At 46.5% G+C, this 25,223-nt stretch overlaps 1 protein-coding gene across 11 annotated transcripts in view; it reads right to left on the reverse strand.

Annotated features, from left to right (window-relative positions):
• The window catches only part of cadpsa (Ca2+-dependent activator protein for secretion a), a 206,725-nt gene that overhangs the window by 117,914 nt on the left and 63,588 nt on the right, over positions 1-25,223 (reverse strand). For all 11 annotated transcript variants that reach the window (XM_060069143.1, XM_060069141.1, XM_060069140.1 and 8 more), the window contains 5 exons: positions 11,330-11,410; positions 8,423-8,656; positions 6,531-6,652; positions 2,966-3,077; positions 2,052-2,191 (listed from right to left, as the gene is read on the reverse strand). In XM_060069143.1, the coding sequence (XP_059925126.1) occupies positions 2,052-2,191; positions 2,966-3,077; positions 6,531-6,652; positions 8,423-8,656; positions 11,330-11,410 (689 nt within the window). The remainder of the gene's footprint in view (positions 1-2,051; positions 2,192-2,965; positions 3,078-6,530; positions 6,653-8,422; positions 8,657-11,329; positions 11,411-25,223) is intronic.

Consider the following 25,223-nt stretch of genomic DNA (forward strand, 5'->3'; position numbering starts at 1 on the left):
CATGTCATGTTGGATGCTTTCTTTTGATAAATATCCAAAAAGCTAACGATGACACCTTTCATTCATCTTAGAAACAGCTCCCACAGCTCCTCATTACAGCAAATAAAGTTGATCTCAATCAGCATAAATCAACCTGCTAGCCAGCACTAGCCACTAGAGGTCTGCTCCATGTGTGTGTGTGTGTGTGTGTCTGTGTGTTTGTGTGTGTGTGTGTGTGTGTGTGTGTGTGTGTGTGTGTGTGTGTGTGTGTGTGTGTGTGTGTGTGTGTGTGTCTTTCTGTGTATGTGTGTCTTTCTGTGTGTGTGTGTATTTGTGAGTGTGTCTGTGAGTTTGTCTTTCTGTGTGTGCGTTTGTGTGTGTACGTCTGTGTGTGTTTGTATGTGTATTGGTCATTCTGTGTGTCTGTGTTTGTTTGCGTGTCTTTCTGTGTGTGTGTGTGTGTGTGTGTTTTTGTGTGTCTTTCTGTGTGTGTGTGTGTGTGCCTTTCTCTGTGTGTGTGTGGTTGTGTGTGTGTGTGTGTGTGTGTGTGTGCGTGCATCTTTTTATGGCAGACTTTTGAAAAGCTGCCATTGTCAGAGGGGAGACAATTAGTGTAATAGGCCTGTGGGTCTGAGAGGAGACATGGGGGCCAGCCGCAGGCCATCCAATACCTGTTGTGTGTCCTCCCAAATTCCTGCACTACTGAGGCTCAGACACTACAGGGCAGTGTGTCTCTACCACAACTAAATATGGGACATGGGAGAGCTACGGCCTCTATTCCCCTAGAGGCCCAGAGCACCGAGTCAAGCCTCACCTCACGTTTCCTCATGCTTCCAATTATATTCTTGCTTTTTTCATTGTGTGTTGATGGCCTGGAACTGTAATCTGTTTTGGTTTGACAGCAAGACAAATTGCTGCGTTGTTGTAGCACCAAAGTCGGATTATGGAAACCTGTTAACCAACAGGTTGGTTACACCTTGGTTAACCAAATATGTATTTTTCTAACAATGACTTGTCATTACAAAGAAACACACATTATGTGCCTATTATTTGATTATAATTCGTCCCTGGGCTAGATATAAAATGTATCCCTTTATCCTGAAGTGATGAGTATTGTCCACCAGAGGGAAGCATATCCTAACTGGTAGTCACCAAGGCATTGGAGACAAGAACATCCACCATTCACCTTCCCCTCTGATCATCCTCAGCCTTCAACCACGTTTTAGATCCGAAACATCTGCACAAGAAGTGTGCTTTCAGGAGAGAATTATGTCTTATGTCATGTCTATTGGACTGAGTTTACACAGGGCCATTGAGTGAAGCACAGTATGCTGTTTACTATGGACTGCCCCCATTATATGGGATCTATCTTGTCCGTCACGCACATGAAGAACCCTGCTGCTCTGTGGTGTTAACACTGCTTCCCAACAGTCCCCGGGGTCTCTGTGTGTGGTGACAGCTGTGACTTACCCACAGTAACTCATGTCCTCTTACCCACAGTGCTTCATGTTCTGGGGACTTACCCACAGTGCTTCATGTTGTCTTACCCACAGTGCTTCATGTTCTGGGGACTTACCCACAGTGCTTCATGTTCTCTTACCCACAGTGCTTCATGTTGTCTAACCACAGTGCTTCATATTCTCTTACCCACAGTGCTTCATGTTCGCTTACCCACAGTGCTACATGTTGTCTAACCACAGTGCTTCATGTTCTCTTAGGCCTAAACATTTTTTTTGTTTGGTTCCGGTTTCCGACCGACCCTGTCAATTTATGTGCGACCCAAATTATTTTATGAGCTTTATAAAAAAAAAAATAATAATATATATATTTTTTTTTATGCAAACTATAGTCACGTTTTGGTACAGCACCTCTTCATTCTGTACAAGGATGAGCGAATTTTCTCGTTTTTAAATGAAAACAACCTACCTATCATTCGCTGCCGCTGGAAAAAATAAAATAAAAAAATAAAATAAATTCCCTACCTACCCATGACCTCAACTGACAACCAACAGGAACCAAACTTATTTTTTTTTTAGGCCTTACCACCAGTGCTTCATGTTCTGGGGACTTACCCACAATGCTTCATGTTCTGGGGCTTGTCCATGCGGACGGCCAGCTTGATCCGGAGGTCGCCGTCCGGACAGCCTTTGGACACCGTCATCTTGTGGAGCTCGGGCTGTTTGGGGCTGTTGGGGGTCGGGTGGAGCACCACCTAGGGGGAACAGCCAGGAGAACGCACTGTTCACAGGATGCCCCGAAGAGGAACCAGCGAACATTTCTCCAATCACGTGGATATGGTTACTCTCTCTGTCATGACCTTTGAACTCAGTGATCAGTGTATTCCATGCTTGTGAATGTGTATAAAGGGCTGGTTAATTAGTAGAAAACACTTCTCTGTGTGAGCATATGCTGCAGGAAAACTAATATCATATATTGATAAATACTAATACTTATACTATGATACTAATATATAATACTAATAACACAATAATACAATAATACAGAGCCTCTGCTGTCTCCTGCAGAGAGCGAGCACCTCCCACGACGGGGCAGGAGATGACCTGCTACTGGGGGTGGGTACCAGGTACCAGTGATCAGTGGGATGTCTGTATGCACCGTGTGTGTGTGTTACCCGCCCCAGTACCGTGTGTGTGTGCATGTTAAGTCTGTACTGTGTGTGTGTGTATTACCCGTCCCAGCTCATGTGTGTTATGTGTGTACTGTGAGTGTGTATTACCCGTCCCAGCTTGTGTGTGTTATGCGTGTACTGTGTGTGTGTTTTACCCGTCCCAGCTCGTGTGTGTTATGTGTGTACTGTGTGTGTGTGTATTACCCGTCCCATCTCGTGTGTGTTATGTGTGTGTACTGTGTGTGTGTGTGTATTACCCGTCCCAGCTCGTGTGTGTTATGTGTGTACTGTGTGTGTGTGTATTACCCGTCCCAGCTCGTGTGTGTTATGTGTGTGTACTGTGTGTGTGTGTATTACCCGTCCCAGCTCCTTGTCCTCAAGGGCGAGCACCCCGGTGCTCTCTGTGAACAGCTTGATCTTCACGGCCGGGAGAGGCTGAGTGGTGGTGAAGTCCCCCTGGGTGCCCCAGCTAGGAGACACACACACACACACACATGGTTACGCACGCACACACACGGTAACGCCGACCACACACAGACAAACACGGTAACGCACGCACACACACACGCACGCACGCACACATTAACGCACGCACGCCCACCACACACACACACACACATGCGGTAACGCCGAACACACAAACACACTTTAACGCACACCCACCATACACAGATACACACACAAACGGTTACGCACGCACACACACACACATGCGCACGCACACATACACACACACACATTAACGCACGGCCACCACAAACCCACACACACACACGACACACAGACACACCAAAAAAAATAAAAATATTGATTATTACGATTCTTTACGTTTTTAAACTATTATCATTACATATATATTGAAAAACGGCTTAGCCATTTCAGCTTGATCATCGTAATTGCATATCTTGGTCAGAAACCTGTTCTTCTGATAAATCTCACCAAAAGAGGATTGTTTCTGCTGTCAATAGCTTAACTAAATATTCAGTTTAACATGACTACAGGCTGCCCGGACAATGACCCCAATCAGATAGATGTTAAAAGTACAGTGCAGACAAACACACTTGCAGACCAACATAGAAGTACCCCACGCACACACACACACACACACACACTCACACACACACTCACTCAATGAGTCAGAGAGAATAATGCATCACCAGCATCAAAGCCGGGGCATGGACGGACCTTTTCTCTCTCTCTCTCTCTTTTTATCTCTCTCTCTCTCTCTCTCTCTCTCTCTCTCTCTCTCTCTCTCTCTCTCTCTCTCTCTCTCTCTCTCTCTCTCTCTCTCTCTCTCTCTCTCTCTCTCTCTCTCTCTCTCTCTCTCTCTCTCTCTCTCTCTCTCTCTCTCTCTCTCTCTCTCTCTCTCTCTCTCTCTCTCTCTCTCTCTCTCTCTCTCTCTCTCTCTCTCTCTCTCTCTCTCTCTCTCTCTCTCTCTCTCTCTGTCTCTTTGTGCGTGTGGTAAATGGGAACACTCAGAGAGGATGAATTACTGTCCGTCCACACCAGAAGCGAATTGAGCGACCAAATCGCCGGAAGTCATTCACTTTCTATGGGCAAGAGCGACCAGAGCGACCAAAGCGACCAACGCTACCAGCGGCCAAAGTTGAGCGACCAGAGCGTCAAAAAGAAGTTGAAAACTTTTTAACTTTATGCAAATGACTATTATTCGCTTCAGCGACCAAACACTGACAGCCAATCGGAATGTAGACGCTCTTCGCTTGCGTGGATCCCAGGGAACATCGGCAGGCACTTTGGTTCCTACCTACCTTTATTCACTCACTGAACAAAATGTCGGCTGAAGTATTAATCGCGGCTGTAACTGGGCACCCGGTGTTGTACGAACCCACCCTTTTTCAGTTCAGAGATCGAAACGCCATAGTGGTTTGGATATCAAGTGATGATAAGCGGGAGTATTTATAGGCTACATCTAGAACGTTCGTATTTAAGCGGGAATCATTATAATTTGCTCTACATGCCACCAATCTAACCAACCAATCGCGTGTAGCATGCTTTAAACAAAACCAAAAAAGTATTTGAAATCGTCACATAAACAAACTAATCGACAAGACGAGGGATAAATGACAAGGGATATATCTCTTGTCTTTTATCCCTCTATTCCCCACTATTCACGGAGCCTGAGGTGAATATTTTAATTAAATTAATTAAATAGTCTAGATAGATAGATAGTCAAGTCTTTTATTAATACCAAACGACACAAATCGTCGGGAATCCATTTAGGTGGTTCGTCCCACACAGGACAGTAGCCTACAATACCACACAGAACAAGTCTGACTGGATAATACACACAATACATCACATGAAAACTAGACACGCGTTGATAGATAGATAGACAGAAAGGCCTAGATAGATAGATAGATATGTTCCATTATTTGCCTTGCGGAGCCAACCAGACCTGTGCACGTATGTAAATTAGCCATGTGTCCCAGTGTCTATTTGTTTTGAATGCGACGAATGAGTGCAGATCATGATTTGCAGATCCAGATCAGTGAAACATATTTTAACTACTACAGCACGCAGGGTTTTTTGTTCTCGGTTGTAATTAGCCTACATTTTAGGATTTTTTTTATATTGGGGGGAATCACTGTCCTACTTGTTGTCGAAGCACTTTATCGAACAAGCAAAACCGTCTCGGCAATATGGCCAAGGTGTATGGGAGAGTTCACTATTTGATATGGCTGTCTGTAGGGCCTACTAAACGCATGGCTCCTTTAAATGCGTCTGCATAATTGAATTGTACGTCATGAGCGACTTGAGCGACCAAAGCGAACAGAAAAATTCGCAGCGAAACTTTGTGAGCGACCAGAGCGTCTTTGACGCTTTGGTCGCTCCTGGTGTGGACGTACAGTAAGATGAATAATGTTATGGTAAAACCAACACAACCCTATTGTATGGTTGTGGTGGATAATGCCATGCTGGTCGAGTACTCCATCATGTTGTGACACTAGTGGACGCTATGCTAACTAAAGCGGCACTTTTAGTGTGGAATATAGTTTGGCTTCTGTCTCCATGGATCTGACAGCCAGACTACCTGAAAGTATTCCCATTGTAATTATTCGATTTGGTGTGTGTGTGTGTGTGTGTGTGTGTGTGTGTGTGTGTGTGTGTGTGTGTGTGTGTGTGTGTTTGTGCGTGTGTTTGATGGTGAAGAGAGATATACCATCATATGTCGTGTTAGTGTCTACAACTCAAGGGCTGATTCAGAAGTTCTTCTTTTCTATGAAGTTCCACCTCAGACTGAGTTGTGCACTCAAATAAAAGAGTATAATGGAATGCTGCATGCACCCCATTAATGTGACAATGAACAGCTAATCAACCACGCAATGCCTCTCATGTCTCCGCTTCGAGCCAGCAGCGTCACCACATCTCCCCTGTGGGATATATCTACTATCAGAGTAAAGCATGTCTGGAAGTGGTTGAATCTAATATAATGCTGAAATGAACTGCCCTCATTATGCACACCTTCAGCTTGTTGATAATTAGCCCCACAGCCAAACTTCAGCTCCAGGCATTATTGAACAGAGGGGAAGAGAGCAAATACACACGCACACACACACACACACACACACCCAGATACACACAGACACACACACACTCACACACGTCCCTGGCTCCAGTCTCATTGGCGCTTGGTGCTCAGCTCAGACAGTGTAGCTCTCAAATGATGCGCGTCGCTTAGAGAATAGAGACACTGCCCAGACAGAGATGATACCGGCAACAGCTAGCAACACCTGGGCTTGTCTGTCTGTGGGTCAGTCAGTCTGTCCGTCAGTAAGTCTGTCTGTCTGCGGGTCTGTCTGTCTGTGCTCCTTTCAGTGTGCCTGTTAGTTCGTGTGTCTGTCCGTCTGTGCCTGTCTGTCTGCGTGTCAATCTGTCTGTCCGTGAGCCTGTCCCCACGTACGTGGGCTTAGAGGCCTCCGCCTGGTCGGTCTGCAGCTTGTGTCCTCCCTCCACCTCCATGGTGCAGTAGACAATCCTGCTGGGGGCCAGCGACCGGAGACCCTGCACCTCCATGATCACCACCTTGGGGACAGATGCAGGCCGTGTGAGGGGAGTGAAGCGAAGAACGAGGCAGAGAGGGCAGAAAGGCAGGCCGTGTAAGGGGAGGGGAGACAGGGGCAGAGAGGGGAGAGAGGCAGGCCGTGTAAGGGGAGGGGAGACAGGGGCAGAGAGGCAGGCCGTGTAAGGGGAGGGGAGACAGGGGCAGAGAGGGCAGAGAGGCAGGCCGTGTGAGGGGAGGGCAGACAGGGGCAGAGAGGGCAGAGAGGCAGGCCGTGTGAGGGGAGGGCAGACAGGGGCAGAGAGGGCAGAGAGGCAGGCCGTGTGAGGGGAGGGCAGACAGGGGCAGAGAGGGCAGAGAGGCAGGCCGTGTGAGGGGAGGGCAGACAGGGGCAGAGAGGGCAGAGAGGCAGGCCGTGTGAGGGGAGGGCAGACAGGGGCAGAGAGGGCAGAGAGGCAGGCCGTGTGAGGGGATGGGCGCTGTTAGAAGCCTCTTACACTTTAACTGAGAACTAACTCTGATGTGCAGAAGCCAACGCTGCGCTCAAACCTTGGTACTTTATAAATACTTTATATCTGCCGTATTTTGTATTAATGTTTGTATGTCAAGCTGATTGTGCTGGATACATAGTTTAGTATAGTTGTATATTAATGTTGAATGAAGATATATTTAAGCCTCAAAAATACTATTTGATAGGAATGTTATAGAAACCCTTAGTCCTCTAAAGGAGGAGAACCCCTTCAGCCCAGAGGGAAGAGAGGCACCCCAGAAGAGAGGTACTCTCCCAGGGAGGGGAGGCACCATTAGTGCTGACATGAGATGATATAATGGACGCATAAACAAGTAGAACATACCTTAACTAAACTAAGTGCTTTGGGATTGGTTAAAAATCAATCATGAACGTGAGTTAGTTTATCTGACACACAAAAACAATAATCCTAATGTCCTAATCTCTTCGTAGGTGCAGAGAGCTGAAGGTGTTAGGCCAGCGCTCCGTGCGGTGGTGTCAGGATGGTGGTGTCAGGGTGGTGGAGGTGGGGTCAAGGGGGTGGTGGAGGTGTCAGGGTGGTGGTGTCAGGGTGGTGGGGTCAGGGTGGTGGTGGGGTCAGGGTGGTGGTGGGGTCAGGGTGGTGGGGTCAGGGTGGTGGGGTCAGGGTGGTGGAGGTGTCAGGGTCGTGGGGTCAGGGTGGTGGGGTCAGGGTGGTGATGGGGTCAGGGTGGTGGGGTCAGGGTGGTGATGGGGTCAGGGTGGTGGTGTCAGGGTGGTGGGGTCAGGGTGGTGGAGGTGTCAGGGTGGTGGAGGTGTCAGGGTGGTGGGGTCAGGGTGGTGGGGTCAGGGTGGTGTTGGGGTCAGGGTGGCGGTGGTGTCAGGGTGGTGGTGGTGGTGGTGTCAGGGCTGAGGAGAAGGCTGCTGGTAATAATTCCAAAAACTTGCTCCACCTCTGTCCTATGCAGTGCACTACTTCGGGCGTCATCATGTGTAGTGTTGTCTGAGATGTGAATATGCAAAACAGGTTCTCCACATACTGCACTACTCAATCCCCATGATGCTTATTTCATCACTATTTCCCATGATGCATATCAGTTCAATGTCGTCATATTCTTCCAATAGCGTAGTCTGGCACATTCAGGTACTTTGCGCAAATGTATTACGTTTATGTGACCAATACGCGTGACGGCGTCTGTTTTACTGTTAGCGCTCACGTTCCCCATATAGGTGTTCCTTAGCTAGTTTGCTGTGTAGTGTACACAGAGCCAGGGTGTGGGCGCAGCCCGCTACCCCAACTACTGACCTCCAGGGTGAAGGACAGCACCACGTCGGACTTCGACAGGATGTTCTCGTCCTCCTGGCCCATGTCCATGATGGAGGTGTTGTGGCCCCTCTTCAGCTTCTGCAGCTTGAACTCCCCACCCTTGGAGACAGGCATGCTCTCCAGGTTGGCCATGAGCAGGTTGACCGAGGATCGCAGCTCCTCCACGAACATGGCCTCCATCTCTTTGGACACGAACCGGGGGAACTTGCCGCTCTGTGACACAGAGGAGCAGAAGGAGAATGAGAGGAGAGAGAGAGAGAGACCCTCGTCTTAAAGATCCCATATCATGCTTTTTTATGGTTAATAATTGCATTTGGGGGTACTACTAGAATAGAGTTACATGCCAGCATGTTGTTATTATTATTATTATTATAACTTTATTCAAGACACAGGAAGGTCCACATAGACAGCACAGTACGTAGATAAAAAAAAAAATAGCATATTGTGGCCGATGCCAGGGAGGAGTGCGGGGAGTGGTAGGTCTGGCAACCTGCTGGCTCCACCCCAAAGCCTTACAAGGACTTCCTCCCGTTAACGAGGCAAGCCTGAGGATCGTTAACCAGGGGTGCTTGGGCTTAAGAGGGCTAGCAACAGACAAGTGGGGGGGAAGTTTGAACTGGAGCTAGAGCTGGCGCTAGGGCTAGCACAGGACAGGACAGGACAGGACAGGACAGGACAGGACAGGACAGGACAGGACAGGACAGGACAGGCAGGATCTGTGTGATCGCCTGGAAGCACGGAATGGCCTAAGGGAAAGAGATAGGTGGAAAGTGTTGGACTGGATCATAGAAGAGGTGGACGACCCTTTTCCCACCCGGGTTTTGGTTTACTAGGTAAATAAACCATTCTGCACTGGAACTGCTCTCTGTGTTGTGTCATTTTGTCTATTCGACTTGGTAGCGTGGAAACCCCACACCCACAGGCCCGCTACAATATATATATATAAATATATATATATATATATATATATATATATATATATACATAACATTTAAGAAGGACGCAAATGAGGCTTTATCAATTATAATACAAAGACATTTAAAACACATAAAAGCTTTGGTTCCAATGTTTCCAGAAGCAAGATGAGTACCTTGTGTCCCTCTGAGAGATATCAATTAGAGACACAATAATCGTTTTCAAAGACCCAGTCAATCTGCCCATGAATCTATACATAAAATTTCTCAGAACAGCATTAAAAGTGGGCACATTGTTTGTCACAAACATATCACTGGAAAATGTGTATAGTGTTAGAAATACCCCTTATTATTCTCACACTGTTCATTTCTACAAAACCAATTTCAAAAACGTTCTGTTTTGTATCATGTCGCCTTAAGGTCCCCTTCCCAAGTAGCCGAGTCTGCGTTGATTTGTCAGCACGGCGATTTTGTTGCGATTGGTAAAACACTTTTTGCGAGACTGCATATTCACATCACCGAGAAGTTGTAAACATAGGGGGTGGCTGGGGGGCACAAAGTCTGCACTTCAGCACTGCCCGCTGCCTAGTCTGATTCACTGCAGTCTTTCAAAAGTCAACTCAAAACACATCTCTTCAACATCACTTACAACACCTGACAAATTTTTTTCACTCTCTCTCTTTCTCATTGTCCTATCTTTCTCTGTATTGTTGTATTGGGAGTATTTGTATGTATGCATGCATGTACTGTACTGTTCATTTGTATCCTTTTTGTTTTGTGTTGTTTTTTTTGTAAAGCGTCTTTGGGTACAGAGAAAAGCGCTATATAAAACCAATGTATTATTATTATTATTATTAGTCTGACCTCACACTGTTAGTACATTTTGACCGCAAACAGGCTGTTAAACGGCACTCCCTGTCCGACAACGTGGGAGAAGCTACAGTGGCCTGTACCGGCCTGTAAGGGCAGGTACTTCCAAAATGATGTTACCGTCTACGGCAGAATCGAAACGCACCAAATGTCAACTAATGAGGTTGATTGATTGATTTATAAATGGGGTTCGGTTACTTAGTCTGTAAAACTAAAGGTCATAGCTTAAAATTAAGATAGCCAGTATGATCACAGGTATGACTTAAGGCTTGTCTGATGGGTCTTATTTGAGGTCACTTCACCTTAAAACTGACGTCCAACAATTTAAAGTTGCTGTATGTAGCTTTTAAAGGTTATAGTTGGAGGTAATTTGTTAGAAATGCCACAGCCATCCGTCCGTTCGGAGTAAGAGAAATCAGTGTGAGGATATTTGTGACGGTTGGCTATGCCTGCCTTTGAAAATGTTGACTTTAGACTGTTGATCTCTCTTCCCTGACTGGTTCAGGGACTCCGTTTTGCCCACCAAACACACAGTGTTTCATAGTTCCGCCACAGGTGCACGAAAGCACATTCCTCGTGGAGAAACGTTGGGAGGGGAGGAGGGCAAGAGGGGAGGGTGGGTGGGTGGGGGGGGTTGTTCTGGTTTTAATCCTAATCTGAACCTTCCCTACGTGCTGTGGTTAGGATTCAGATGAAGGTTAAGGTTAAGGTTAAGAGTTAACGTTAAGTTATCTGAGCAGTATGACTGTGGAGGATGTGCTCCACGTCATTGTTAGGACAGAGGCACCTCGTTCCTCACGCGGGGGACATTAATGACGGTATAGCATGTTTCTTAGACTACATTGGGACTGACTGGTAAATCAGGTCACATGTAACACATCGGTTCCCGTCTCCAGCCAGCTATAGCCAGTGGGTCTGACCAACCTGAGGCATAATACTGTATACATTTATACCCAGAAGATCATTGGACCGAAAGCTTTGATAGTGATGTTGGGAATATTGACAATGGACTCATTTGAAATCAGCCTTGACAACTAGCTGAACATTAGACAAGACACAATACAAATAGAGATTTATATTGACACATCAGGGAGCTCTATACCCTGGCAATCTGATCGGCCATCTGCAGGCGTCCGTCCAGCTCCCTCCGTATCTGGGCGGCCTGCTCATCAGGGTTGTCCAGCTGCAGAGACACACAGAGACACAGCTGAGAGGACTGACATACACAGAGCATCACAGACACACACACACATAGAGTATCAGACACACACATAGCATCACAGACACACAGCTGAGACACATTGAGCGCATCACACACACACACACACACAGCATCACAGACACACAAAGCATCACACCCACACACAGAGCATCACACACAATCAGAGCATCATAAATACACAGACACACCAACACACAGAGTATCACACAAACACAGAGCCTCACACACACCGAGCATCACACACACAGAGCTTCAGACACACATACAGAGCATCACACACACACATACAGAGCATCACACACACACAGAGCATCACAGACACACAGAGCATCACAAACACACACACACACACAGCATCACACACACACACACGCACACATACACAGCATCACAAACACAAAGAGCATCACAAACACACAGAGCATCAGACAAACACACCCAGAGCATCAAAGACACAGAGCATCACAAACACACAGAACATCACACACAGACAGAGCATCATAAACACACAGAGACACGCCAACACACAGAGCATCACACACACACACACAGAGAGACTCACACACAAATAGAATCACTATACACAGCAACACACAGCATCACACACACACACACACACACACACACACACACACAACACCTGACACACGCACAGAGCATCAGAAACACACAGAGATGAGAGTAGGGAATCACAAGAACACAGGATCCATTACTCAAATGCATCCTGATGAATTGATCAGATGAAGGGACCCTGATCCATCCCTCCCTGGCCCCAGCTGAGGAGGCAGCAGAAAGGACCGTACACCCTGAAATCTCTGCTATCTTGTCATGTTTCATTGAAGTGCACAAAATGAGATCAACTCTTTGCTGTTTGCAACAGCAGCTCTATTGTTGAACTCTTTTCATGTCCCTCCGACCGGCCCAGCTTAGAGAGCACCACATTCTGAACCCTGATCAAAGGGGTCCAGAAGTGAGCTCTTAACACAAGAAGGCGCTGCTTGGCACAGGCACAGCCGCTGTAGAAACACAGTGCTGGTCCTTGAGAAATAATCAACTGAAACTCATCCTCTCTCACCTGTTTCACTCTTGCATCTGCGCTAACCACTAATAAATGGTCATGACCCCTTTGGCATGTCCTCTTTCCATGGCAACGTGCCAGCAGTGGCCAATCACAGCCAACAGCCGCCCAGCTCTGTGAATACCCTCTTCTCAAGCATTGAGGGCCTGCCTGGCTCACCCAGACCTTGGATCTGATAGCATGTGGGTCTCATCAGCTACTGCCCCCCAGGCTTGTGGATCGATATGTCCCCACTGATGATTACCACACACAGAAACACCATGCACCGAAACACCAGAGATCCTGTTGTGCTGTCAATGTATTAGCACTAGTATGAGGCATGAGGGATGAGAGTGTGTGTGTGTGTGTGTGTGTGTGTGTGTGTGTGTGTGTGTGTGTGTGTGTGTGTGTGTGTGTGTGTGTGTGTGTGTGTGCGTGCGTGCGTGCGTGCGTGCGTGCGTGCGTGCGTGCGTGCGTGCGTGCGTGCGTGCGTGCGTGTGTGAGAGAAAGAGCGTGAAAGAGAGCGAGAACGAGACAGCGAGATCGAGAGCGAGAGAGAGAAAGAGAGAGAGGGAGCATGTGTGTTTGTCTGCGTGTAACCAGTGATTGGTGAACGTCTTGCCATCTGCAGAGGCACAGTTCCTCTTCCTGTTACGACTCTGTTTTAATGACACACAAACATACAGAAACACACACACAGATACACACAAACACACAGCTACACACACAAACAAACATACACAAATAACACACAAAAACACACAGCTACACACAGATACACACAAATGCAAACACACACACAGATACACACAAAGACAAACATACACAAACACACAGATACAAACAAAGACACAGATCCACACACAGATCCACACACACACAGATACACACCCAGCTACACTCTCACACTCACACACACACACACACACACACACACACACACACACACACACACACACACACACACATACAACACACAATAAAATCCTGGCAAAAGTATTTTTGCATTTTTATCCTTGACAATTGTGATCATTGTACTCCTAATTGCCTAGAAACAGAAGGCCGCCATCTCATCACAGTTCCCATTGCTCCCATATGGCTGATTTGCAACCACCATTGGGAAACATTAAATGGCTTCAGTGGCAGAATCTGGCAGAGAATTCCCTTTGACCTGGGAACAGCTTTTCAGTACAAAGACACGTTGAAGAAATCCTATTCAGTAAGGAATGAAATACTGAAAGTTCACAGTGAGCAAAGACATGATGCACCCATTTATTTGCATGTTCATTCATCCATTTTGCTGCAGAATAGAACAAACTGGTTCAGTAGGCCTTAAGAAACTACGATATGAGAGGTAAGGAGAATAGTTCAGAATTCAGAAGGTCTTAGGAGTCTCTGATACAAGGGGTAATGAGACTGAGGTGCAAGAGGGTCCCAGGAGTCTCTGGTAGGAGGGGAAATGAGACTCTGAGGTGCCAGAGGGTTTCCTTTGGAAGAATATGAGGCTCTGAGTAGAAGGGTGGTGTAAATGAATGATATGGAGGATAGCATGCGGAAGTCCTGGCCATCAGGGGGAGAACCATGCAGACCGATCTACCAGTCATTCGGTGCATGAAGCCTTACACATGGTCCATGCCAAAGATCCATGACCAGGACTAAGTCTAGCTCTAAGTCTAGGTCCATGAAGCAAATAAGCAAATTTAATAAAACTTTAGAAATGTTTTCTCCAGAGTCGATAAGGCAATTTTCGCTGCTGCTGATGCGGCTGGTATTCAATGTGTCACAAAAAGTACGGGTTTGTGTATATGTTTTTGTATATCTGTGTGTGTGTGTTGTGGCAACCCGGCCCGGGCCAATTAAGGAGATGCAGAGCACCTGAGGAACAGGTGGAGAAGCATCTCCACTCATTCGGGGCTCTCCCAGCCATGTTGCTCCTGTACGGAGAGACCGGTCCTCGTGGGTGACGGGGATTCCACCCGAGAAGGATGGGGCCGGTGATTCCTCCCAGGTTTTTACGTTCTGTTGTAATTCTTCAGCGAGAGACTTTATGTTTGAGTTTGGAATAAAACATGCCTTTTTGGTTTTTCCCGCGAAATGGTGTCCTGTTTGGGAGGAGGTGGTTCGCTCACCGTGCCAGGTTGCCACATATGGTGGAGAATGCAGGCAACTCGACCGAGCTACGGACCACTTTGGGAGGGAACGCCAACCTCAAGCAACCCCAAACCAGACCATGACGCAGCCGGAGACGACGCAGCCAGAGACGATGCAGCCAGAGACGACACGGCAATAGACGACGCGGCCATGGACGACGCGGCCAGGGACGACACGGCCAGGGACGACGCGGCCAGAGACGACGCGGCGGGAGACGAGGCACGCCGGCAGCAGAAGCAGACATGCTGCGCGCCGGACCGCCGCATGTGTGGCAACCTGGCCCGGGCCAATTAAGGAGATGCAGAGCACCTGAGGAACAGGTTGAGAAGCAGGGCTTAAATAGCCTGCTTCTCCACTCATTCGGGGCTCTCCCAGCCATGTTGCTCCTGTACGGAGAGACGTCCTTGTGGGTGACGGGGATTCCACCCACGAAGGATGAGACCGTTAATTCCTCCCAGGTTTTTACATTCTTTGTGTTTCTTCAGCGAGAGACTTTATGTTTGAGTTTGGAATAAAACATGCCTGTTCGGTTTTCCCGCGAAATGGTGTCCTGTTAGGGAGGAGGTGGTTCGCTCACCGTGCCGGGTTGCCACAGTGTGTGTGTGTGTGGGGCGGGGGGGGTTGTGTACATCGGTGTGTGTACGTGTGTGGACATGTGTGCGTGTGTGTCTGTCCCAAAGCATTTCCACACAGAAAACACTGACAGCATTAAGGAAATGCCAGCATTCAGTCCAAAGAAATGTCAGTTTAAATGTCTTTTTTTAAAGACTCTCTCTGTATATCATTCCAAAGTGAAGCTACAACATTTGCATGAGGACATCAAGGACAGATCACTCATATTGTTGCTTACAGTAATACAGGTGCAAAGCTTATATTGATTATAGATTGACCAGCAATATCAACACACCTCGCTCAGTGTCTCCCAGGATCAGACCATAACTCTTTCTTTTAGGGATGTGAAGATATTTCGTGCCAACGTGGTACAAATACAAACAAAAAAATTAATCTCTTCACGGGCGCAGCCATTTTTGTTGAGAGCGTCATCACTGCTCTCGGTCTACTCTCAGAATTCGAGAGATGAAGACAAAAAGGCTTCCGAGGATTAAGGAACACACCACAAGTACCAGGTACCAGGTACCAGATTCCGGCAATTGAAAAGCAAAAAAAGGTGGGCCGAGGCAAGGAAAGATGAGCTTGTACTGTCGGCTTTAGATAATTATTTTTTTATGCCATTTATGACAAGATGATTAGCCTATACATGTTACTAAAACACATTTTGTTTACAATTTCATAAGAAATGGAAATATAGGGCAAATTGCATTGTTTTAAATATTTTTTGTCTTTAAAATAAACAACGATATTTCTTCAGTCAAACATTTTCTTCATTCAAGTTTTGTTCAAAATATTTTTATAATATCAAATCATGAACCCAATATCGTGTATCGTATCGAATCGTGAGCTGAGTGAATCGTAACACCCCTACTTTCGATAATTCATCTATAATCTTGGTTCTAGTTGGGCTGTTCAGGTAATTGCAGAAGAGATCGATGGTCTCCGATATAGAAAGGAGACAGAGCTTGGGAGAGAGATAAGCAGGCCACCAAAGTCACACCAAAGGACATCACCAGCCAAAGCACATTGAGTAATGACATTTTTCTCTCTCTCCGTCTCTCTCTGTTCTTCAGTCCGCTCGCCCCTGTTTCTGCCCCCCATGACAATTCTCCCCCACTACCTTTATTAACATCTCGCCTGAACATCACCCCCAGAATTTAGTGGCTAGCAGGAGGGATAGCAGGAAGGCTGACAGGACAGCTAGCAGGACAGCTAGCAGGACAGCTAGCAGGACAGCTAGCAGGACGGCTGACAGGACGGCTGACAGGACAACTAGCAGGACAGCAGGCCACCTAGCAGGACACCTAGCAGGACAACTAGCAGGACAGCAGGACGCCTAGCAGGACACCTAGCAGGACGGATAACAGGACAGCTAGCAGGACAGCTAGCAGGACGGCTGACAGGACAGCTGACAGGACAACTAGCGGGACAGCAGGACACCTAGCAGGACACCTAGCAGGTATTGACACCTAGCAGGACAACTAGCAGGACAGCAGGACGCCTTGCAGGACACCTAGCAGGACGGATAACAGGACAGCAAGCAGGACATCTAGCAGGACAGCAGGACACCTAGCAGGACATCTAGCAGGATGCCTAGCTTCCGTTGGCTCCCTTCACAGAATGCCAAAAATTACACGCACACACACAAACATACACAAGTACCCAATTGCACGCACAAACGAACACAAACGAATGTCACGCTGCTGATAAATTGAGCGCACATAGAAGGCTGCAATAGGGATTGTGAATTGAAATGAAATAATATGGTATCTATAATTGTGTTGCTTCAAAGTTTCACACAAAAAATGCACATGGACATTTGCACTTGCAGCCTAATTAGAGAATGTGTGCACAGATTGGTCAACGTGCTTACTCATAGATCTAAAGCTATGCATGTATTTACATGTTCAATGTACAGTAAAAACTGAACATATGAACTAGATGTCCCCACATAAAAGGCTCTTTTTAATTACCTTTATATATATTATTCATTCGATAACTGGAAATGGATACGCTGACACTAGCCAGCACAAACACTTGTCTTTTTTACCACCATCAATGTTTGATATATTTTAACCCAGCCAACCCGAACGACCAGAATCATTATCTTCAAGGCTGCAGCCGGCTCTGTGCCTCCAGGAATGTGTCAATACAGCCAGCACAATCATCACCATTCAGTCTGCCCACAACTGTGCATCTATATCATCTGTTTTCATCATTATGCCCCTCATTCAAATGGGAAGAGGCAAATTGGAGCCTGTTTACATCCATCATTTTAACTGATAGCATAATGCTCGGTGTGGCCATTGCCTCGGAAAAGTCATTTGTATACGTACCTAAAATGGTGATATAAACATGGACACATGGGGCCCTATCTTGCATCCGGCGCAAGTGACTTAGTCACTGGCGCATGTGTCGTTGCTAGTTTACAACTGGCGCAGAGCGTTCTTTTCCCACCACCGCCACTCGCCGGTAAATTAGGGATTGATCATGGCGTGTTCTGGCGCAAACGGTATTTTGCCGTTTCTGAATACCATTGCGCTACTGACCAGGAAATACCTGGTTTAAAGTCAGTGGCGCGTTGTTCAGATGCTATTTTAAGGGCGCATGCATACATGCGCATGCGATGCATACGGATTGCTTGTGCACCTCGCGCATACACTTTGCTTCTCCCATCTACCTAGCCAGGGCCGGCGATCGGCATAGGCGAGCTAGGCGACCACCTAGGGCGACAAATGCGTTGGGGGCGTCCTCTGGTGGCGCCCTTAATTAAAAAAAATATCAATTAAAATATACGACGCGAACAGAGAAGCGAGGGGGCGCGGGAGCAATTGTCAGGGCGGCCCGAAACCGTCAGCGTAGCGCCCCCGTAGCACCCCCCCCCCCCCCCGCAAAACCTGTCCAGGGCGCAAGTTGATTTCGAGTCGCCTAGGGCTCCGAAACGGCCAGCGCCGGCCCTGTACCTGTACAGCAAACACATATTTTCTTGACAGAGGCATCGTGTAGGCCTACATGCCCATAACTTTTAGGATTGATGAGTATTTGATCGTGAAAAACATTGTTTTACCGCGAGTGAGTGTTAAAAAGAATGAATGAATGCGGGCGCGCGTGTGTGCTCTGTTTAAACACACGCAAACTAAACACGTAACGCATAATACAATCAATGGCAATGTCTATTACCGCGGGGTCGCCGGCCCTCCGCTGCGCGTCGGGGCCGGACAACGCCCCTTAACAGTGGTATAATGAGCACATACCACAGCCTGGCGTGATCTATTGCTTAAATATAATATCATATATGTCCATAGTGTTTAAATGTGGGTGATAGTGTTTAAATGTGGGCGATAGTGTTTACATGTGGTCGATAGGGTTTACATGTGGTCCATAGTGTTGAAATATGGTCGATAGTGTTTAAATGTGGTCGATAGTGTTTAAATGTGATCGACAGTGTTTAAATATGGTCGATAGTGTTTAAATATGTTCTTTTCCCTCACTCTCCACCTCATCCCTAACTCTCCACCTCAAGCTGGTGTGTAGTGAGCGTTCTGGCACCGATTGGCTGCCGTGCATCACCCAAGTGGGTGCTACATATTGGTGGTGGTTAGTGAGGTCCCCCCTTCACTTTAGGCGTCTTTGAGTGTTATTAATTATTATTATTCTTCATGTTTAACCTCTGTTTTCCTTTTATTCCTAGTCTGTTTTACATAGTTTTGAATGATGACTATATGCTCTGTAAGGTGACCTTGGGTGTCTTGAAAGGCGCCTCTAAATTAAATGTATTATTATTATTATTATTATATCACGGCCAACAGCTCTGTGCGCCTCCGGATGGCCGTAGCCCGGGGAGCTCTCATAGGGATTGGGCTTCTCGGGGTTTGTTTACCGGCGTTGCTATGGTTTCTGGTCTTGTGTGTTCCAACGGTTTATTAGGTAGACCCATCTAATAAATCTGTCTAATCAATACTTTATTTTGTTTATGTCAGTTGAATTTTGTTCCAAGTTGAATGCAAATGAGCACTGTTAGTATTCCAAAAGGCACAAGCTCTTACTTGACTGTTTTCAGTCTGTGTTTTTAGTTTTATGGCATATAATGATGCCATTTGGGCTTAAAAAGCCTAACATATATTTTTTTGTCTAGACCAATTGATTTGAAAATGTACAATTTCCTAATACTAGACGCACTTCTGATCAGATATGAAAGAGATTTAATACAAACAAACACATGTACTTATTTTCTCACCCAATGAGAATCGATAAGAGAATCGATAAGGAATCGGATCGATAAGCAGAATCGGAATCGTGAAATTCTTATTAATTCCCATCCCTACGTACGACATACAATAAGTGCATACATTAAGTGCCAGGGCGTACGACATACAATAAGTGCGTAGTTGGTATGCCAGGGTGACGTAATCACCTTTATTAAAGAGATGAGAGAGACTTGCGTAGCTAGAACCCCTGATGTTATGTTATCTGTGAGCACAGGGCAGGCAACAAACTGGGCAGGCAGCAGGACCATACAGGGCAGGCAGCAAACAGGGCAGGCAGCACACACAGGGCAGGCAGGAACAGAACTCTTCACCTTGTGTATGAGGAGGGGCGTTTGAGACATAATGACGCCTCATTCAGTTATCAAAGACTCAAATCCAATTAATTAAGGTAGGATTGTGTGTTTCGTCATCTTGATCGCAATTTGAAAAAAAATATGATTTATTTTTATTTTATGGTAATGAATTTGCTGTTGAAGATAACCTATTTTATTATTTACAGTAGTAAGCAATGCCACAAGGTCAAATCTCCTCACACAAGGCAACTGCCCCATAGTCCCTGTAGAAATCCTCCCTTCCTACTGATTGGATTCGGCAGAAACCAGATGAGATGCAACCAACTGAGTGGCAGTTGGTTGCATCTCATCTGGTTTCTCCACCAAACCTCCACCCGATGGTGGAAGTTTGGTGGGTGTATGCCTGGACAGAGGTGCTCCTGAGGTCTGGGTGAGGGTTAGGGTAAAGGGATGGAGGCTAATGTCTTGTTGTTAGGGTTAGTGTTAGGGTTAGGGATGGAGGCCGATGTCTCGGTGTTAGGGTTAGGCTTAGGGTTAGGGATGGAGGCTGATGTCTCGGTCTTAGGGTTAGGGATGGAGGCTGATGTCTCGGTCTTAGGGTTAGGGTTAGGGATGGAGGCTGATGTCTCTGTGTTAAGTACAGGTGATGCTCGTAGGTCAATACTTCCAAGAGGCATTCTCCCATCCAGGAGCACCAGCATAGTGCCGCTCCGCTTCAGTAAACAACGGCGTGTCTCAGCCTGTTGTCATGGCGACAGCTCTCCCAACATCCTCCACGTCTTGCCTTTTTGTTATGTGCACTCAATCACACACGCTCACAGACACATGCACGCAGGCACACACGCCCTCACACACAAGCATGCACACGATCGCACACACACACACACACACACAAGCATGCACACAAGCATGCATACTCTCACACATGCATGCACACACACACACACACACACACACACACACACACACACACACACACACACACGTGCACACAGAACAACACACACACAAACACACAGCTCTACCAGATTAATATTTAGGGTTAGGGTTAGGGTTATCAAAAGGCGCCGGTTAGGTCAAACTTTAATCTGCATGTATGCATTCTGATTGCGCAATGTTGACAGCCTGACACAAATGTCTCGGTATACCCAATAAGTAAGCCCCTTTGAGTCCGCCAGTTCACTCTGTACTGAGGAATAGTTCCATGAACCTATTCACTAACTGTACATGGTACAAGTCTATATAGCTATGTTTGTTTTTGATGTAGTGCTTGGTACGTGACACAAAATGGTAGGACCTCTGATCTGCTCCGTATCTGCACTATAGAAATAAACAAAGAGCCAATACAGGTGTGTTAAATAGCTTCAGACAATGTCATCGCAGACTTAAAGGGACACTATGTAATATTTTGAGTAATTTATTACCTCAAATCAACATATTCATTCATAAATAAGTCCTCATTGGTGTAAAATGATCTCTGCCAAAAATCTCACTTATCCTCCTGAGCGAAGAATAATTAATATTAATATCAATATGGTTACATAGGACGGGTAAGCTTCATGGAGGCTTCCATTTTCTTCCGGTCTATGAGCTGCCGAGAGGGTCAAAAAGCACTACGTCGTACAGGAATTGCAAACGCGTTTTCACTCTGAGCCAGCGTAACGGTGGAACAGAGCTTAGTATAGCGAGACGAGTTTTACCGGCAAATTTGAACATGCACCGCATTTGTTTGAAAGACCATAGTTATGCCACGCCACAGGAGAAGGAATCATCGACGCCAATAAAAAACGACGATGTGTAAGCATGTATTAGGTGACCTTGGGTGTCTTGAAAGGCGCCTCTAAATGAAATGTATTATTATTATTATTATTATTATGTATAACATGGTTTTCCATGGCAACGAGATGGGCGCTCCTATGTTTGAGCGACTCGTCATTGAAAGGCTACTTTCCTCCTCATCCTCATCGTCATCCGCTTATCCGGGGTCGGGTCGCGGGGGGAGCAGCTCAAGCAGGGGGCCCCAGACTTCCCTTTCCCGGGCCACATTGACCAGCTCTGACGGGGGGATCCCGAGGCGTTCCCAGGCCAGTGTTGAGATATAATCTCTCCACCTAGTCCTGGGTCTTCCCCGAGGTCTCCTCCCCACTGGACGTGCCTGAAATACCTCCCAAGGAAGGCGCCCAGTGGGCATCCTTACCAGATGCCCGAACCACCTCAGCTGACTCCTTTCTAAGTAAAGGAGCAGCGGCTCTAATCCGAGTTCCTCACGGATGGCTGAGCTTCTCACCCTATCCCTAAGGGAGACGCCAGCCACCCTTCTGAGAAAACTCATCTCGGCCGCTTGTACCCGCGATCTCGTCCTTTCGGTCATCACCCAGCCCTCATGACCATAGGTGAGGATAGGAACGAAGATCGACCGGTAGATCGAGAGCTTTGCCTTGCGGCTCAGCTCTCTTTTCGTTACAACGGTGCGGTAAAGCGAACGCAATACCGCAGGCTACATACAGCAGGCTACTTTATTACATATTTAATTTACTTTTTCATATTTTTGTCGAGTTTAAATCATGACAATATTCTTATGACTTATGGATACTGTCAAATGCGTTGGAGGAATTCAAAAGCCATTCTTCATCAAGTTATGGAGGTTTATTCTCTGCTGGGGTCACACGTATCCAAATCCACCAAGACGCACTTACGCTAGAGCGGACCTTCTGGAGCTTCAACTCGCTTGCCAGACAGTTGATTTATCACCCGAACAACTGGATTTCATACCAACAACTCTGATAAAGAAGACAATACGGAGGAAAAGAAGATCGAGAGGAAGAATTAGGAACAGGATAGGAGACGAGGAAGTAAACTCTTTGCCAGGGCGACTAACTGGCGGCGCGTACAGTCGCAGCGGCCCCTCTTGAGATCTGTGAGATTGAGATTGAATGTTTGAGTGTGAGACTTCCTACGAACGTAGTTTATAACAGGGAAACAATATTAAACATTAGGACATTGAGAGCGAGTAACATCACTGGCATTCGCTGGCATCTGGACATACTACGCAAACACAGGATACTAACGGACACTGTGACACCGTGCCCGGAACTGCCCGGAGGAGGAAGCAGCAGAGACGGGGTGGACGTAAACAAACTGAACAGCTTCTTTCAGCTCCTACCCTCCAAGAAACGCTATCGCAGCTTAAGATGCTCCACCACCAGGCTGCGGAACAGCTTCCTACCTCAAGCTGTCAGGATGCTCAATGCACCAGCGTCCCAGATCTTCTCACTGGACTTTATTTATTATTTATTTATTATTTATTTATTTATTCATCATTGGGACGTTTGTTTGTTTGTTTGTTTGTTTGAAATGTATGTTGATCTTGATCCGTGAGAAACGCCTTCTCGTTTTGTTGTTCAATCAACAAAATGACAATAAATTTGATTTGATTTGATTTTGATTTGATTCCGTACGTTACAATGTAAATTGTTGGTATTTAGAATACTGTTACATTGTTGAAATCAACGGATTACAATGCGTTGATTAGGATACGAACCTCATCATCACTCGAATGACTCGATGAGGTAGCCTAGTAGGTGTCATGTCACAGCTTCTTGGCACATACTGCCCACCGTAGTTTTTGGACAAGCGAGCACTATTAGTTTGAATGCAATATACAATTGTACCACTAGATGGGAGTCATTTTTACACAGTGTCCCTTTAAGGCTAGGGCTGCACGATTATGGGAAAAAACGTAATCACGATTATTTTGGTCAATATTGATATCACGATTATTCAAACGATTATTTTTGAGTTTGAAAACATTGTGTATTTATTCGGCATGTCTCTCCCAAAAAAGACTTTGGAACTGAGAACTTAAAAAAAAAAATACAGAAAATGGTCCAAAAGAAAAAAAATTGAATCTAAAATAATGTACAGATATGTATCCAGCTGATCTAAAAAATCGATGATATTAGTTTTGTGATCGTTCGACGCTAAAATCGAAATCGACATCGAAATTCGATTAATAGCCCAGCCCTACTTAAGGCTGGTCAATACTACTCCGTAAAGTGCTGTACGTAGACACGGAGAGCCCGGTCCGTTGTTGGAGAACCTGTTGGAGACCCTCTCCGTAGCTCTACGTGCGCATCCAATATATTTTAGTTATCCGTCGACGCAACAGAGACGGACGGAGATGGCAAGGGCTTTGATTGGTCCTCCCATCACAGCCCTGAATCACTTTTCCTTGCACTTTGTTTACTTTGCACCTTTTTTACTTTGCACATTTAGGACCAATAAAACACCAAATAAGAATTGAAAAGCTTTGGAAGTTTATTTTCGACACTATTACATGGTTAGTAGTCAGCACATAAGATCGATTGGGCAGGGTATTGCATTGCGTATCCGACATCCTGACGGAGATCTTCGAAGGCCGGAGGGGTCAGAGTGGCATACTTCTTTAGTGTCATGTAGTATCGGGTGACAGGAGGGAGGGAGCTTTGATGTAGTACGTGGTGGCAGGAAGAAGGGGGGGAGGAGGTGTGATGTAGTACGTGACGGCAGTAGTACCCCGCTCACTGGCAGCAGGACTCAGACTAAAGCTCCATAATTTGCAATCCTCAAACTCAGAGTCATGGCTCCTCTCTGACCGTGTGCCTGTGGAGCTATCTCAGGTCCCTGGCTGTAGCTCTACACTACTATCCCACATGTTATGTATCACAGGTTATAGATCATAACATGCTATGGATTATAGACTATTCTCTTACATCTGCTCCCTACCCTTTTGTCCTCAACCCATCGACATCACAATCTCCCCAGCAATCTCTCCAGACACTCCCTTCCTCAGCATCTCTCCTTTCTCTCCTCCCCCTTCCTCCTCTCTGTTCCCCCTCCCTCCTCTCGCCCCCCCTCTGCTTTGCACTGCGCTCCTCCCCTTTCTTAAAAAAAAAAAATAGCCCATCTCCTGTCGATGTTTCAAAGGCCACAGCCCTTTCATATGTGATTACAAAGAACAGAAATCACTTGCCCTTGATGCAAGCTCGGGGGGAACTGACTGTCTGGAGGACAGGGACAGAGCGCAGCTTGTGTGTACCGTCACCATGGAGACTGCATATGAGGAGATAAAGGGCAAGGGGAGGTTCCACACTGTGTGTGTGTGTGTGTGTGTGTGTGTGTGTGTGTGTGTGTGTGTGTGTGTGTGTGTGTGTGTGTGTGTTTGTGTGTGTGTTTGTGTGTGTGTGTGTGTGTGTGTGTGTTTTTGTGTGTGTGTGTGGGTGTGTGTCTGTCTGTCTGTCTTAAAGAGATTCAAACGTGTGCACCTAAAGCAAACACAGTGTGCCACAAAAGGACATTCTACGACAGTGACACACACTCACACACAAACACACATACATCCTAATATTGGCAGT

The sequence above is a fragment of the Gadus macrocephalus genome, chromosome 13, assembly GCF_031168955.1.
Source record: "Gadus macrocephalus chromosome 13, ASM3116895v1".
Taxonomy (NCBI): domain Eukaryota; kingdom Metazoa; phylum Chordata; class Actinopteri; order Gadiformes; family Gadidae; genus Gadus; species Gadus macrocephalus.